This window comes from Pelecanus crispus, chromosome 7, assembly GCF_030463565.1.
Source record: "Pelecanus crispus isolate bPelCri1 chromosome 7, bPelCri1.pri, whole genome shotgun sequence".
Lineage (NCBI taxonomy): Eukaryota > Metazoa > Chordata > Aves > Pelecaniformes > Pelecanidae > Pelecanus > Pelecanus crispus.
In genome coordinates this window covers 26058871-26075372 of record NC_134649.1, presented here as the reverse complement: position 1 = coordinate 26075372, position 16502 = coordinate 26058871, and the positions used below count along the sequence as shown (strand labels likewise).

Below are 16502 nucleotides of genomic sequence, written 5' to 3'. Positions count from 1 at the left end.
TGTAAACGATAATAAAAAATGTTTTTACAAGTACATCAGCAACAAAGAGAGCCAAGGAGAATCTCCATCCTTTGCTGGATGTTGGGGGGAACATTGTCAGCAAGGATGAGGAAAAGGCTGAGGTACTTAATGCCTTCTTTGCCTCAGTCTTTAATAGCCAGACCAGTCATCCCCAGGCTTTTCAGCCCCCTGAGCTGGAAGACAGGGACAGGGAGCAGAATGGAGCCCCCATAATCCAGGAGGAAGCAGTTAATGACCTGCTACGCCACCTGGATGCTCACAAGTCTATGGGGCCAGATGAGATCCACCCAAGAGTACTGAGGGAGCTGGCAGAGGAACTTGCCAAGCCACTTTCCATCATCTATCAGCAGTCTTGGTTAACAGGAGGTTAACTGGAGGCTTGCCAATGTGACACCCATCTACAAGAAGGGCCGGAAGGAGGATTCAGGGAACTACAGGCCTGTCAGCCTGACCTCGGTGCCGGGAAAGATTATGGAGCAGTTCATCTTGAGTACGCTCCACAGGCATGTGCAGGTCAACCAGGGGATCGGGCCCAGCCAGCATGGGTTCATGAAAGGCAGGTCCTGCTTGACCAACCTGATCTCCTTCTATGACCTGGTGACCTGCCTGGTGGATGAAGGAAAGGCTGTGGATGTCATCTACCTGGACTTCAGCAAAGCCTTTGACACAGTCTCCCATAGCATTCTCCTTGGGAAGCTGGCAGATCATGGCTTGAACGGGCATACTCTTTGCTGGGTAAAATCTGGCTGGGTGGCCAAGCCCAGAGAGTTGTGGTGAATGGAGTTAAATCCAGTTGGCGGCTGGTCACGAGCAGTGTTCCCCAGGGCTCAGTTTTGGGGCCAGCCTTGTTTAATATCTTTATCAACGATCTGGATGAGGGGATTGAGTGTGCCCTCAGTAAGTTTGCAGATGACACCAAACTGGGTGGGATCGTTGATCTGCTTGAGGGTAGGATGGCGCTGCAGAGGGACCTGGACAGGCTGGACCGATGGGCTGAGGCCAACTGTATGAGATTCAACAAGGCCAAGTGCCGGGTCCTGCCCTTGGGTCACAACAACCCCATGCAACGCTACAGGCTTGGGGAAGAGTGGCTGGAAAGCTGCCTGGCCGAAAAGGACCTGGGGGTGTTGGTAGACAGCTGCCTGAACATGAGCCAGCAGTGTGCCCAGGTGGCCAAGAAGGCCAACAGCATCCTTGGCTTGTATCAGGAATAGTGTGGCCAGCAGGAGCAGGGAGGTGATTGTCCTCCTGTACTCAGCACTGGTGAGGCCCCACCTGGAATACTGTGTCCAGTTTTGGGCCCCTCAATACAAGAAAGACCTTGAGGTGCTGGAGCAGGTCCAGAGAAGGGCAACGAAGCTGGTGAAGGGTCTGGAGCACAAGTCTTATGAGGAGCAGCTGAGGGAACTGGGATTGTTTAGTTTGGAGGAGGCTGAGGGCAGAGCTGATCACTCTCTACAACTGCCTGAAAGGAGGTTGTAGTGAGGTGGGTGTTGGTCTCTTCTCCCAAGCAGTTAGCGATAGGACAAGAGGAAATGGGCTCAAGCACTGTCAGGGGAGGTTTAGATTGGATATTAGGAAAAATTTCTTCATGGAAAGTGTTGTCAAGCATTGGAACAGGCTGCCCAGAGAGGTGGTGGAGTCACCATCCCTGGAAGTGTTCAAAAAACGGGCAGATGTGGCCCTCTGGGACATATTTTAGTGGACATGGTGGTGTTGGGTTGATGATTGGACTGGTGATCTTAGAGGTCCTTTCCAATCTTAATGATTCCTAGTTTTTACTTTCATTATAAATAATCCAGCCACCAAGCCAGGAAACATGAAATTGCTACTCTACCCTTAATTGGTTTAGTGGTGGACTTGGTAATGTTAATGATTGGACTGGATGATCTTAAAGGTCTTTTCCAACCTTAATGATGTTTATCAATGTTATCTCTGATCCTCCTTTTGCTGTTAATGTATTTTTAAAAGCCCTTTTTGCTGTCCTTCACAGTGCTGGCCAGCTTGAACTCTAATCGAGCTTTGGCTGCATGAATTTTCTCCCTACAGCAAAGTGACCAGCATTCATGGACGCCAATACCTTCAAAAGCAGATTCCCAGGAGACCTTACTAACTAGCTCCTTCAGCAGCGCCAAGTCTGCCCTCTCCATATCCAGGCCTGAAGTTTTGCTGGCAGTTTTTCTCCTATCACCAACAGCTTGAAACTTGACTACTTCGTGGTCACTGTGACCAATCACCACTACCACAACAGTGCACCAGCAGCAATATCACACCAATCGAGACTCCCTGATTCCCATCCATAAGCTGATTCGTTGACTGGAGAGCCAGGGAGTGATCAGCAAGACTTGCTCACCCTTTAACAGTCCCATATGGCCAGTGTGAAAGTCTAACGGAGAGTGGAGGATAACAGAAGGCTATCATGTCCTGACTGAAGTCACGCCACTACTGAGTGCTGTTGTGCCAGATATGCTAGAACTTCAGTACGAACTGGAGTCAAAGGCAGCCAAGTGATATGCCATAATTGATATTGCTAATGCATTTTTCTCAATCCCTTTGGCAGCAGAGTGCAGACCACAGTTTGCTTTCACTTGGAGGGGCATCCAGTACACCTGGAACTGACTGCCTCAGGGAAGGAAACAACCATTTGCCATGGACTGATCTAGACTGCACTGGAACAGAGTGAAGCTCCAGTACATTGATGATATCATCATATGGGACAACGCAGCAGAAGGAGTTTTTGAGAAAGGGAAGAAAATAGTCCAAATCCTTCTGAAGGCTGGTTTTGCCATAAACCAAAGTAAGGTCAAGGGACCTGCACAGGAGATCCAGTTTTTAGGAATAAAATGGAAAGATGGACGTCGTCATATCCCAATCGATGTGATCAACAAAACAACAGACATGTCTCAACCAACTAGCAAAAAGGAAACATAAGCTTTCTTAGGCATTGTGGGCTTCTGGAGAATGCATATTCCAAATTACAGTCTGATTGTAAGCCCTCTTTACCAGGTGACCCAGAAGAAGAACGATTTCAAATGGGACCCAGAACAACAGCAAGCCTTTGAACAAATTAAACAGGAGATAGTTCATGCAGTAGCATGTCCAGGCAGGGCAGGATGTAAAAAATGTGCTCTATACCGCAGCCGGGGAGAATGGCCCTACCTGGAGCCTCTGGCAGAAACCACCGGGGGAGACTTGAGGTTGACCCCTAGGGTTTTGGAGTCGGGGATACAGAGGATCTGAGGCCTCTGAAAAAGAGGCCTCCAACTGAGAAAGAGATATTGGCAGCATATGAAGGGGTTTGAGCTGCTTTGGAAGTGGATGGTACTGAAGTGCAGCTCCCACTGGCACCCCAACTGCCAGTGCTGGCCTGGATGTTCAAAGGGAAGGTCCCCTCAACACATCATGCAACTGATGGTATGTGCAGTAAGTGGGTCGCACTGATCACACAACAGGCTCAAATAGGAAACCTCAGTTGACCAGGAATCTTGGAAGTGATCACGGATTGGCCAGAAGGCAAAGATTTCAGAACACAGCCTGAAGAGGAGGTGACGTGTGCTGAAGAAACTGCCAGAAAATGAGAACCAATATGCCCTATTCACTGATGGGTCCTGTTGTCTTGTGGGAGAACATTGGAGGTGGAAGGTGGAAGGCTGCTGTATGGAGTTCCATATGAGAAGCTGAGAAACTGATGAAGAAGGTAAATTGAGTCAGCTTGCAGAGGTGAAAGCCATCCAGCTGGCTTTAGATATTGCTGAATGAGAAAAGTTGCCAGTACTTTATCTGTATATTGACAAATGCCCTGTGGGGGTGATTGCAGCAAGGGAAGCAGAGCAACTGGCAGTGCAGAGGCAAACCCATCTGGGCTGCTGCATTGTAGCAAGATATTGCTGCCTGGATAGAGAACCTGGTTGTAAAAGTTTGTCACATAGATGCTCACGTACCCAAGGGTCGGGCCACTGAAGAACATCAAAACAACCAGCAGGTGGATCAGGCCACTAAGATTGAAGTGGCTCAGGTGGATCTGGACTGGCAACATAAGGGTGAATTATTTATAGCTCGGTGGGCCCATGACACCTCAGGCCATCAAGGAAGAGATGCAACGTACAGATGGGGCTCGTGATCGAGGGGTGGACTTAACTATGGAGAGTATTGCACAGGTTATTTATGAATGTGAAACATGCGCTGCAATCAAGCAAGCCAAGTGGTTCAAGCCTCTCTGGTATGGACGACAATGGCTGAAATATAAATATGGGGAGGCCTGGCAGACTGATTATATCATACTCCCACAAACCCACCAAGGCAAGAGCTACGTGCTCACCATGATGGAAGCAACCACCATATGGCTGGAAACATATCCCATGCCCCATGCCACCACCTGGAACACCATCCTGGGCCTTGAAAAGCAAGTCCTGTGGCAACATGGCACCCCAGAAAGAACTGAGTCAGACAATGGGACTCATTTCCGAAACAACCTCATAGACACCTGGGCCAAAGAGCATGGCATTGAGTGGGTATATCACATCCCTTATCATGGACCAGCCTCCAGGAAAATCGAATGATACAATGGACTGTTAAAGACTACCCTGAGAGCAATGGGTGGTGGGACATTCAAACATTGGGATACACATTTAGTAAAGGCCACCTTGTTAGTCAACACTAGGGGATCTGCCAATTGAGCTGGCCCTGCCCAATCAAAACCCTTACGTACTGTAGAGGGGGATAAAGTCCCTGTAGTGCACATAAAAAATATGCTGGGGCAGACAGTCTGGGTTACTTCCCCCTCTGGCAAAGGCAAACCCATTCGTGGGATTGCTTTTGGTCAAGGACCTGGGTACACTTGGTGGGTAATGCGAAAGGATGGGGAATTCCAGTGTGTACCTCAAGAGGATTTGATTTTGGGTGAAAATAGCCAATGAACTGAAGAGTATGGTGTTAATTGTTATATAATACTGTATGTCATCCCTTCTATGGTTGCTATATGCCATATCAATGGCATTACAGTAAGAATCACCCAGATTAATGAAGAATGAACTTCAATAAAACCAAGCAAAGTGCAGTGGTGATGGAACCAGATCTGGATTCAGCATGCAACAATCCAACACCGCACAACATCTCTCCTGCCCCAGAAGACTGTTATGACAGATGGAGCCCAAAGTCATGGACTAAATGAACACAACAGACATTTTAGAGGGATGGCACATAGACTAAGGGAAAAGTGATTAATTGGAATGTATTGGAAAGGGTAGGACCTGAGCATGATGTAGATGGTATAGAATAAGGGGTGGATACTGTCCTGGTTTCAGCTGGGATGGAGTTAATTTTCTTCCTAGTAGTTGGCATAGTGCTGTGTTTTGGATTTAGTATGAGAATAGTGTTGGTAACACGCTGATGTTTTAGTTGTTGCTAAGTAGTGTTTATGCTAGCCAAGGACTTTTCAGCTTCTTATGCCCTGCCAGGTGCACAAGACTCTGCGAGGGGGCACAGCCAGGATAGTTGACCCAAACTGACCAAAGGGATATTCTATACCATATGGCATCATGCTCAGTATATAAGCTACAGGGAGTTGGCCAGGGGGCAGCGATCGCTGCTCAGGGACTGGCTGGGCATCAGTCGGCGGATGGTGAGGAATTGCACCATGCATCACTTGCTTTGTATATTATTATTACTATTATTATTATATTGTTATTATTACTACTACTATTTTACTTTATTTTGTTTCAATTATTAAACTGTTCTTATCTCAACCCACAAGTTTTCTCACTTTTACTCTCCCAATTCTCTCCCCCATCCCACCGGGCCAGGGGGAGTGAGCGAGTCGCTGTGTGATGCTTAGTTGCTGGCTAGGGTTAAACCACGACAGATGCAAAAAGCATTTTTCCAGATTTATAAGGAATATTCTGATAGGCAAATTTGCAGCAATATGACTTAATTACACAATTACATATTTAGGATATTGGACAGTAAAACATAGAATTTGATTGCTTATGCTATGTACTTGCAGGATAAGCTTTGACCCAAGATGGGTTTGAAGTGTGAAACTGGAATCAATAGGCATAACGCCCAAAGCAATCTTGCACTGAACCAGCTTGAAAAAGCCAGTGTATTTTTTGCATTCATTAGTCCTTTCTCTCATATGTGCTGAGACATGCAGACAAGTATCTTTAAGACGGAGTTCTTCCTTGTAGAACAGCTTAAGGTGGTAGGACTCTGTCCAATGCATTGTTCATTAAATCTTTCCAAACTTAAACACAGAAGTGTGTTTAGTTCACCACAAGAGGTACAATAAAAATTTCCCCAAACATTGGTATCAAAAATGGGATTCCTGCACCATTGCTGCACCAGCAGAAGCAGCCAGACTGGAATCAGAGATGCAATAATTCTCCCAACCTTCAAAGCCAACTCAGCCACAAGTGACCTCACAAGCACCTGCACAAGCCAGGTGCCTGCTCCTGCCTTATCAGCTACTCACCCACCAGTGGGCTTACAAGAAACAACACAGGCTATGAACCTGCTCTTCCTTATCATCTACTCAGTCACCAGTGACCTCATAAGCATGACACAAGCCAGGGGCCTGCTCGTGCACTGTTAGCTACTCACCCACCAGTGACATCACAAGAACCTTCACAAGCCAGATTCCCGCACCTGCCCTATCAGCCGCTCACCCACCAGTGACATCGTAAGTACTGGCACGAACCAGGTTCTGCCCCTGCCCTATCAGCTACTCAGCCACAAGTGACATCACAATTACCTGCACAAGCCAGTCCCCAGGTCCCTGATCACCACCAGTCTCATGCTGTTGAGATCACTGCTATGTACAAGGCTTCCTGAGACCTGCCATTGCAGTACTGTTGAGAAAAAGTCTGTGCAAGGTCCCCAGGCCATCTTGTCTGGCAAGTGTGGTAAAGCTTCTTTGTATGAGGGCTCCAAATCCCGCTGGTGCACCTATGATGGAAACAAATGCTGTGGAGGGCATGCATCCCCAAGCCCCTCTGGTGCACTGCGTCTGGGCACATTGCTGTGAGTGAGCATCCGTAACGTACCCCAGAGGTAGGAATGCTGCTTTGTGTGAGGGTTTCAGTCTCCTGGGGATGGAGCCATTAATCCATGGAGCTCCACCAGTGCACTGGTTGAGCACACAGCTGTGTGCCTGCATCCCAGGACCTTGCTGGTATACCGTCAGTGGGAATGCTGCTGCTTGACTGGAACACCACTGCTAAGCATGGTGCTATGGGCACATGTCCCTGATCCCCACCACTCTCCTGGCTGATTGGCATGCTGCTGTGTACAAGGCTCCCTGAGCACTGCTGCTGCTCCTGGCCTGTAAAAGATGCTATAGATGGGAAAGATGGGTCCTAGATGCTCACTGCTACTCTTGGGCTAAGCATGGCCTCCAGAAATGGGGAGGGTACAGCCCCAGCCTTGCCACAGTGACTGTCCCTGCAGGAGGTCCCAGAGGTTCCTTGGGTGCCTCGTGGCTCCTCTCTCTGGTGTGTGTGCGTGGCATATCGGGGTGCTGCTGCAGCTCCATCACAGCCTAACTCATCAGCCCTTTGACTGAGGCAGGGGCTGCAGGAAAAGGCTCAAAGAAGCACTGTAGTCTTGGGAGAGAATTCATTTTTAAAGTCTTGCTTTTTTCCAGGGTATTTTTTTTGTCATGTTACAGCAGGAGAGGTGAACTCCTGGAACATCCTTTTGGAAGCACTAGAGTACCTTGTGCTGGACATGTTCAAAAAGCTTAAGTTTAAATTATCACATATTGATTATGAAGGCACACACAACCTGTCCAAAGGTTTGCTTGAATAAGCCAATGATGCAGTCAAGCTTGCTGAGCACATGTGTGAGCGCTGAAGACCAGATGCTATTGGTCTTGCCACCAAGGGCGAGGAATTGCACGGACCTTCTCTTGCTGTCACTCTGCTCACCTATTTCAGGGACTGCTGTAATGGTTCTTCCATGGCCCCTGGGATCTCCCATGCGGTGCCTACAGCGTTTGTCCTCAATGGTGGGAGAACCCCTTGATCAGGCAGGGTGGGCTGGGCTCCTCATCCTGCTCAGGGAAGGAGAGTGTCTCCACGTGGGAGCCAGGGCTTCCTGGGAAGGGCGGGCCTCCCTGCAGATCCAAAGGCATGTCTGCTGCCTTCACCTGTCTGGCAGAGGATACAGGGGTATGGGACAGAGGGAACACACGGTGAGAGGCCCACAGGGGGACGGGATGTAGCAGCCTCAAAGGCTCCGTCTCAGGGACCTCCAGTGCTGAGAACAAGGGCTGGGCACCACAGGGTGATGGCATGGCAGCAGGGTGACATGGGGCAGGGCAGGGGATGAACCAGAAAGGGGCTTTTGGAGCTGGTGGCTGATGGGCTGCACCTGGGAGGATGGTCCTGGAGAGGTCTGGGATGGGAAACACTCCTGGATCGTCCATGTCTCCCCAGGTGCAGGAGGTGAGGGTGGTTGAGGGCTGGATCCAGGGGGTTGGGGAGATAGGGGGAATTGGGGGAAGCCCTGGGGGATGCTTGGCATGAAGGCTGGGGTTTGGATGGGGCTGGGGTCCACTGGGAGGGATCTGGGGCGGGGGGCCTGTGGCAGGCCCAGGGGGTCCCAACAGGCCGGGCTGGTGTGAGGCAGTGCTTTTCCCCATCCCCAGCCATGCTCGTCCCTCATCCGCCCAGTGTCTGGTGATGCTAAGAGCAGCATGGATCACCATTGGTGAATGGGCCATGGCACAGCCAATAGCAGCGTAGGGAGGGTGGGGGCAGGGGCACCCTGAGGGCTGTCTGGGCCCTGTGGGTCAGGTGGGCTGCTGTGCCTGCTGGTGGGGAGGGCCAGGGCCAGGGATCAGCCTGGTGCCCGGTGACGTCAGGTGCAGTATGGGTCACCATTCGCGGGGCTCTTGGGCACGGTAAGGCAGGGGCAGGCTTTGGGTTGCTGCTGGGTGTCCTGGACTGGGCGTCAAGCTGCAAGTGTGGCATCCCTAGGACCCCATCTCACCCTTGTGCCATGGGGTAGGGGCACGGGGACATGTGGGGAGGAGGAAGGGACCCGTAGGGACAGGTGGGGCTGTGGAAGTGGAACAGGGAATTGGCAGTTTGGGATGAGGAAAGGGGGAGTAGTGCTATGGCTGGGGATGTGGGAGGGGAGGGAGGGACACTGGGGGTGGGGGAAGGGGACAGAGATGGGGTAGGCACGCAGTGGGAAGGGGGATGAGGAGAGGTGCAAGGGAGAGCACCTGGGTGGACAGAGAGAGAGACCCTTGCCCATGGGGTCACAGAGGAGGATGGGAAGCCTGGGCTGGGGCACCCTGGCCTATGGACACAAGTGCTGAGGGAATTTGGGTGGGAGCAAGTCCATTACCCTGGCTGCAGGAGGGGTCCCCCATGGTCACAGGGGCACCTTGACACCTGGGGCACTGTGGGTGACCCAACTCCTCTTTTCTACCCCCAGTGCAGGTGGGGGTGCCATTTGGCCGTGGGCTGCATCCACTGTCCCTGGCAGGAATGTGCTGCCACTCATGCCCAGAGAGCCTGGCCCTGCACGGCACAGACATCTCTGTCCCCTCTATGCTGCTGCCCCCAACACTGAACCGGGTGGGTTTGCCCAAGTGCGGCTGTGTTTCCCATGGGGGAGGAGAACCCTGTTCCCACAGCTGGCCATGTGCCTGGTTTCAACATGCCCCCAACCTGTGTGCTGGCCCTGCACCTGTTTGTCACCATCCCCTGGTCCCAGGTACCGGGATCTGGTGTAGAGGTGCTGATGTGCCCTGAGAAGGGTGGGTGGGAGGAAGATGGTCCTCCCTCGCCCTGCCGCATCGCTGCCCAAGCCTGTGTTGGCACTGGATGAGTCCTGCTGTTTTGTGGGGAGCCAAACCCTGCCCAGGACTAGGGGCTGAGGCCAGGGACCCCCTGTTGGTGTTGGGGGGCTGTCCTGGTATTTTACCCTCAGATGAGGAGTGTGAGCATGCCTCTGCGCTGCACTGGGGCTCTTCCCATCTGTCCTGGGGTGGGCAGGAGCTGTGTGATGCCATGTGCTTGTGGGTGTTGGGCATGGGGCACCAGGAGTTCCCACATGTGTGTGGTGTTAATTAGCAGTTTATTACCAAGGAGATGTGGGGGGGCCAGTGTGGCCCTGGGTCATCCCTGGTGTGGTATGTCCTGTGCTCTCAGCTCCTGCAGGAGAGGAGGAAGTGCATGAGGCTAGACAAGGGCAGGCAGCCCTGGCCAGACAGCTCCCACCCACCATGGCCTGGAGCCGATGGGGCTGGTGCAGCTGGATGAGGAGGAGACCTCACCTGTGTCTTGTAGTGCCGGATGGCCCCAGTGAGAGCTGCAGCCATGGCCAGCAGCACCACAATGGTGATGCCAACAATGAGAGCTACTTTGGAGCTGCCTGGAGGAGAAAGGAGACAGAGGGGTTGCTAGGCTGCAGGCCATGGCCAGAGCTGCCATCGGAGCCTGACCCACCATCCTCCAGGCACATGCGTGGGGCCAGGGGCATCTGGCTGCACCCTACATCCCACTCCCATGGGTGGCACCTACCCCATGGGATGAGGAGAAGGCTTGTTGTAGCTGCAGGAGGAACCTTTGAGCGTTGTTTCACAGGGGAGAATGCAGAGGATCTAGGGACCCTTCGATTGTAAGAGAAATGATCCCGCAGGCTGAGGGCAGTGCCCAGGACCTGCTCAAAGGGTTGGAGTCCAGTGCACGGCTGTTGTGCAGTGAGGAGCTGAGAACTCCTGATGCCCACAGGCTCCCTGCAGGAGGAAGGTGTCGTTGGGGGCACCCCAGCACCGTAGGCCTGGCTGAGGGACCCCTTGCCCCTTGGCTGCTCAGGTACCTGAACCCCAGCACCAGTGGTGCTGGGCTGGGCAGGACAGTGTGGGGCAGGGAACGCTGAGCAGGTGGGCAGGGATGGGGCACCTGTGGGTGCTGTGGGGTGGGGGATGGCCCCTTGGTGACAGGGACAATGGCCTGTGTGCCCACCCACTGCCACCTCTGTGGGGTCCCGTGGTGCAGGGATGGGAGCAGGTGGGGGTGAGCCAGGGTTCCCACTTACCCTCTGGATCTGCCCATGTCCCAGGGAGGAGAAGGAAGAGGATGAGAAGGAGGCGAGGGGTCTGCATGGTGCCAGTGGCAAGTGTGCAGGAGCAAGTGTAGCAGGAGGAGGAAGGGGCCAGGGGAGCCATGACCACACACTTCTCCCCAGGGCTGCTCTTCCTGGGCAGCTCTGGCTGTGCCAGTGTCATGGGGCGGCCCCAGTAGCCAATGAGGCTGGTGCTGAGGTTTTGGGGAGGGTGTGGCTAGGCGTGGTCCCCAGGGGGAGGTGGTGTGGCTGGCAGAGGGCTTCGCTGGGGCACTCTGGCTGGTGGCTGCAAAATCATCCCTCCTGGCTGCAGCAGCACCCTGACACGCAAGGAGACTAGGCTGAGCCCAGCCCGTGGTGGCTTTCGCTTTGTCCCATGGTAACCCCCAGAGAGTATTGGGTTTACGTGACAAGGTTTTGGTAGCAGGCCTGCAGGGGTGGCTTCTTTGAGAAGATGCCAGAAGCTGCCCCCATGTCCAACAGAGCCAGTTCCAGCCAGCTCCAAGGCAGACTTGTTGCTGGCCAAGGCTGAGCCAATCAGCAATGCTGGTAGCGCCCCTGTGATAACATATTTAAGAAGGGGTAAAAACTGCTGTGCAGCAGCAGCTGGGAGGGAGAAGTGAGAATATGTGAGAGAAACAGCTATGGAGACACCAAAGTCAGTGAAGAAGGAGGAGGAGGAGATGCTCCAGGCACTGGAGCAGAGATGGTGCCTGTGCAGCCCATGGAGGACCCCACGTAGGAGCAGGTGGATGTGCCTGAAGGAGGTTGTGACCCTGTGGGAAGCCTGCACTAGAGCAGGCTCCTGGCAGGACCTGTGACCCCACAGGGGACCTGTGCTGGAGCAGTCTGCCCCTGAAGGACTGGACGTCATGGAAAGTACCCATGCTGGAGCAGTTTGTGAAGAACTGCAGCCCATGGGAAGGACCCATGCTGGAGCAGGGTGAGGAGGAAGAAGTGACAGAGACAATGCATAATAAACTGACGGCAATCCCCATTCCCCATCCCGCTGTGCCACTTGGGAGGAGGAGGTAGAGAAGTCAAGAGTGAAGCTGAGCCCAGGAAGAAGGGAGGGGTGGAGGGAAGGTGTTTTTAGATTTGTTCTTACTTCTCATTATCCTGCTCTGATTTTGATTGGCACTAAATTAATTTCCCCAAGCTGAGTCTGCCTTGCCCATGATGGTAATTGCTGAGTGACCTCCCTGTCCTCATCTTGACCCATGAGCCTTTTGTCGTATTTTCTCCCCCTTGTCCAGTTGAAGAGGGGGAGCAATAGAGCGGCTTGGTGGTCACCTGGCAGCCAGCCAAGATCAACCCACCACACCACCCTTCTTGGGGCCATATTGCTCAAAGACAGAGTCCCCCAGAGCCTCAGCATGGCTCTTTCATGGTTGTCAGGCATATTGGGAGGGTGACTGTCCCCCATCCCTCCAGCTTTTGCAGGGGCAGGAGTCAGGCATGGGGGCAGGAGTGGAGGAGATTCCTACCCAAAACCATCCTGGACAGAGGGTGAGATCAGCGCTGGAGCTGGAGCAGCTTTGCACCTGCTTGAAATGCTTCCCCATGTGAGGGGATTGGAGATGTCACTTGGCTCCTCCCTTCCTGTTCTTTCCACAGTGAAACAGCTCAAATCCCTCCATCTCTCCCTAGTTTGTGTCATGATCCATCCCCCATCCCACTCAGCAGCCCCATGCTGGTCTGGCCCCAGGTTGTCACTGCCCTTCTGCCAGGGACAGACACTGGCCACGGAGATGCTGAGATGTGGGAGAGGTTGGCAGAGGAATCGCTTCTCCTGACATGCCAGGGGAGATCAGCCAGTGTCCGGGAAAAGGGAGAGTCTTCTTGGCCGCAATGTGAGGTCTCTGCAGCATGCTGGTGGGGTTTCCTGGGGGACCTCATGAGGGGGAATGAGGGTGAGAGCCACAGGAGCCATGTGTAGCTGGGGAAGTTTGTAGCTGTTTAATGAAGTGGTTTTCCAGAGCAAACCCCCTGTTGGTGCTGATGGGTCAGGGATGGGAGATGAGATAAGCAGGGAGAGCCGGTGGCGAGGGAGCTCATTGCTGGGCAGGCAGCCAGGCCTCAAATGATGAATTCTCGGGTCTCCCATGTGGCCTCGTCACCTTTCCTGCAAGGTGGAGCCACCATGAGCCTCACTTGGGGTCTGGGAGTTCATACCTGCAGACCTGCTGCCGCTGCAACCCCTGGCCTGACCCATCGGCCCATAAACCTGAGAGCGGACGGTGGGAGACCGACCTCACCTGCACTTCCACCACCAAACACCCCCAGCAGAGGCTGCGGCCACAAGGAGCAGCACTGTGATGGTGATGCCAACAGCTGGAGCTGCGCTGTGGTTTTCTGGGACAGGGGGAGAAGATGGTGGCCATGTGAGTGTGGCAGCACCACGCAGGAGCTGGGCCCACTGGCTGCTACCTGCACCCTGCACCCCATCCCCATGGGTGGCACCTACCCCATGGGATGAGGAGGCTGCGGGTGCCCAGGCTGCGGTGGCGCACGCGGCAGGCGTAGCTGTGCCCGTCACGGGGGCCCACAGCCAGGATGCTGCGGAGCTGGTAGGTGAGGTCGGCGTTGGGGAGGATGGCACTGGTGTTGAGCGCCGGGCCCGGTGGCACCTCCTGGCCATCCCGCAGCCAGGCCACGCTGATGGACCGTGGGTAGAAGCCGGTGACACGGCAAACCAGTAGGAGTTGGTCTGGTCTGGGCGTGCGGGTGAAGATGGTGGCCACAGGTGGCTCTGGGGGGCAAGAGCCAAGGGGTGAGGGGAGCCCCAGTGGGGGGGGCATTGTTTGGCCCGAGTGTTGGGGGGGGAGTTTGGAGTGGCTGTGCCAGGGTCAGGGTGGTCTCACCTTGTCTCTCCAGAGCTGCCCTCCCATACTTTATGAATTTCTTCATGTATTCAACACAGGTGACATTGAGAAGGTGCTGCAGGGTCGCAGAGAAGCCCGTGAAGTTGTTGAACTGCCTCTCAACTTGCGACGCCAGCTCACCCTCCTGCTGCCTCTCCCAGCAGCTGTTGTCCACATCAAAGCTGAGGAAGTCATGGGCATTGTAGGCGAGATGGTAGAATTTGATATAGGAGCCATTGGGATACAAGTCACAGCCGGTCATGCACTGGAACACAAAGGGGTCTCGGGGGAACAATGAGCATCATGAGTGCAGCTGGAGCTGGAGCCCAAAAAAAGGGCACAAGACACCAAAGCTCAATTAGAGTTGAAACTGGACAGTGTTGTGTCAGACAACAAGAAAGGCTTTTTGAAGTATGTTAACAGCAAGCGGAGGTCTAAAGAAAACATCGGACCGATACTTGTTGAAGATGGTCACCTGACTAATAGGGATGAAGAAGTGGAGGCATTCAATGGTTTTTTTTCCTCAGTCTTTAATACTACTGATAGACCTTGGGCTGTCCGGTCCTCTGAGTCAGAGGACCACGACTGCAGGAGCAGTGACTTTCTATTTGTGGACACTGAAATTGTAAGGGACCAGCCGTATGAGCTGAATGTTCACAAGTCCATGGGGCCTGATGGGATTCATCCCATAGTACTGAAGGAGCTAGTGGATGTTATGGCAGGACACCTCTCAATCATCTAGCAAAGGTCTTGGGAGTCTGGGGAGGTCCCTGCTGACTCCAAGCTAGCCAATGTTATTCCGATTTACAAGAAGGGTGTGAGGGAAGACCCAGGAAACTACAGACCTGTTAGTCTAACCTCAGTACCTGGAAAAATTATGGAGAAGATCATAACGGATACTATTGAAAGGCATTTAAAGGACAATGCAATCATCAGGCACAGTCAACGTGTTCACGAAGGGAAAGTCCCGTAATTAATTTGATATCCTTCTATGATAAGGTCACCCACCTAGCAGGTGAAAGGAAGGCAGTAGATGTTTTTCTGGATTTTAGTAAGGCTTTTGATATTGTCCCTCACAGCATCCTTCTGGACAAGTTGTCTAGCTCTGGGGTGAGTGGGTTCATGGTGAACTGGGTGAAGAGCTGGTTGAACGGCAGAGCGCAAAGGGTTGTAGTGGATGGGACTACATGTGGCTGGCAACCAGCCACCAGCAGCGTTCCTCAGGGCTCAATCCTAGGGTCAGTGTTGCTCAATATTTTGATCAATGGTCTGGATGCAGGAGTTGAATGCACCATTAGCAAGTTTGCTGATGATAGAAAACTGGGAGGTGCTGTTGACTCTCTTGTGGGACAAGAGGCGTTGCAGAGGGTTCTAGATAGATTGGAGCATTGGGCAATCATCAACGGCATGAAATTTAACAAGAACAAATACCAGATTCTGCACCTGGGATAGAGTAACACTGGACACAAACATAAACTGGGAGGGAAGTGGCTGGAGAGCAGTCCTGCAGAAAGGGATCTGGGGATGCTGGTTGGCAGCAATCTCAATAGGACTCAGCAGTGTGCCCTGGCAGCCAAGAGGGCAAATTGCATCCTGGGGTGCATCAAGTACAGCATAAGCAGCTGGTCAAGAGAGGTGATTATCCCCCCGTATTTAGGGTTGGTGCAGTCTCACCTTGAGTACTGTGTGCAGTTCTGGGCCTCACCATTTAAGAAGGATGTGAAGGTACCAGAATGTGTCCAGAGGAGGGCAACACAGCTGGTGACAAGGCTGGAAGGCATGTCCTATGAGGAGTGGCTGAGGACTCTGGGCTTGTCTAGTTTGGGGAAAAGGAGGCTGAGGGGTGACCTCATTGCTCTCTACAGCTTCCTGAGGAGGGGACATGGAGAAGGAGGTGCTGATCTCTTCTTCTTGGGATCCAGTGACAGGATGCATGGGAACGGTTCAAAGCTGCCTCAGGGCAGGTTCAGACTTGACATTAGGAAACTTTTCTTTACAGAGGTGGTTGATGCCCCAAGACTGTCAGTGTTTAAGAAGTCTTTGGACAATGCCCTTAATAATTAGCTTTAACTTTTTGTCAACCCTGAAGCGGCCAGGCGGTTGGACTAGATGATTTTTGTATGTCCCTTCCAACTGAACTATTCTATTCTATTCTATTCTATTCTATTCTATTCTATTCTATTCTATTCTATTCTATTCTATTCTATTCTATTCTATTCTATTCTATGCTATGCTATGCTATGCTATGCTATGCTATGCTATGCTATTCTATGCTATGCTATGCTATGCTATGCTATGCTATGCTATGCTATTCTGTATTCTCTTCAATTCCCCTATGTCACTGCTCTGCTTTATGCCAGGTGGAAACTCTGTGGGTGAGAAACCTGTCCTGAGCCCTGTAGCTCATTGTCCTCGAGCTGCCCCTGCCCACAGCAGGGTTCGGAGCCATGGCAAAGCAGGAAGCACTGCTTTGGGGGAGTGATGGGACATGGGGTGTGGGCAAGTAGGAGGATGGTGGCACTCTGCCTGGTGCCCTGTCCT

The 16502-nt window shown here is 52.7% G+C and overlaps 1 protein-coding gene across 1 annotated transcript; it reads right to left on the bottom strand.

Annotated features, from left to right (window-relative positions):
- Positions 1-1985: 1985 nt before the first annotated feature.
- LOC104027991 (T-cell surface glycoprotein CD1b-3-like) lies at positions 1986-14235 on the bottom strand. The gene is made up of 5 exons (XM_075714251.1): positions 13962-14235; positions 13565-13849; positions 10307-10404; positions 3181-3266; positions 1986-2244 (listed from the first exon to the last, which is right to left on the bottom strand). The coding sequence occupies exons 1-5, from the start codon at positions 14221-14223 to the stop codon at positions 1986-1988; spliced, it is 990 nt and encodes a 329-aa protein (XP_075570366.1). The 5' UTR covers positions 14224-14235.
- Positions 14236-16502: the final 2267 nt, after the last annotated feature.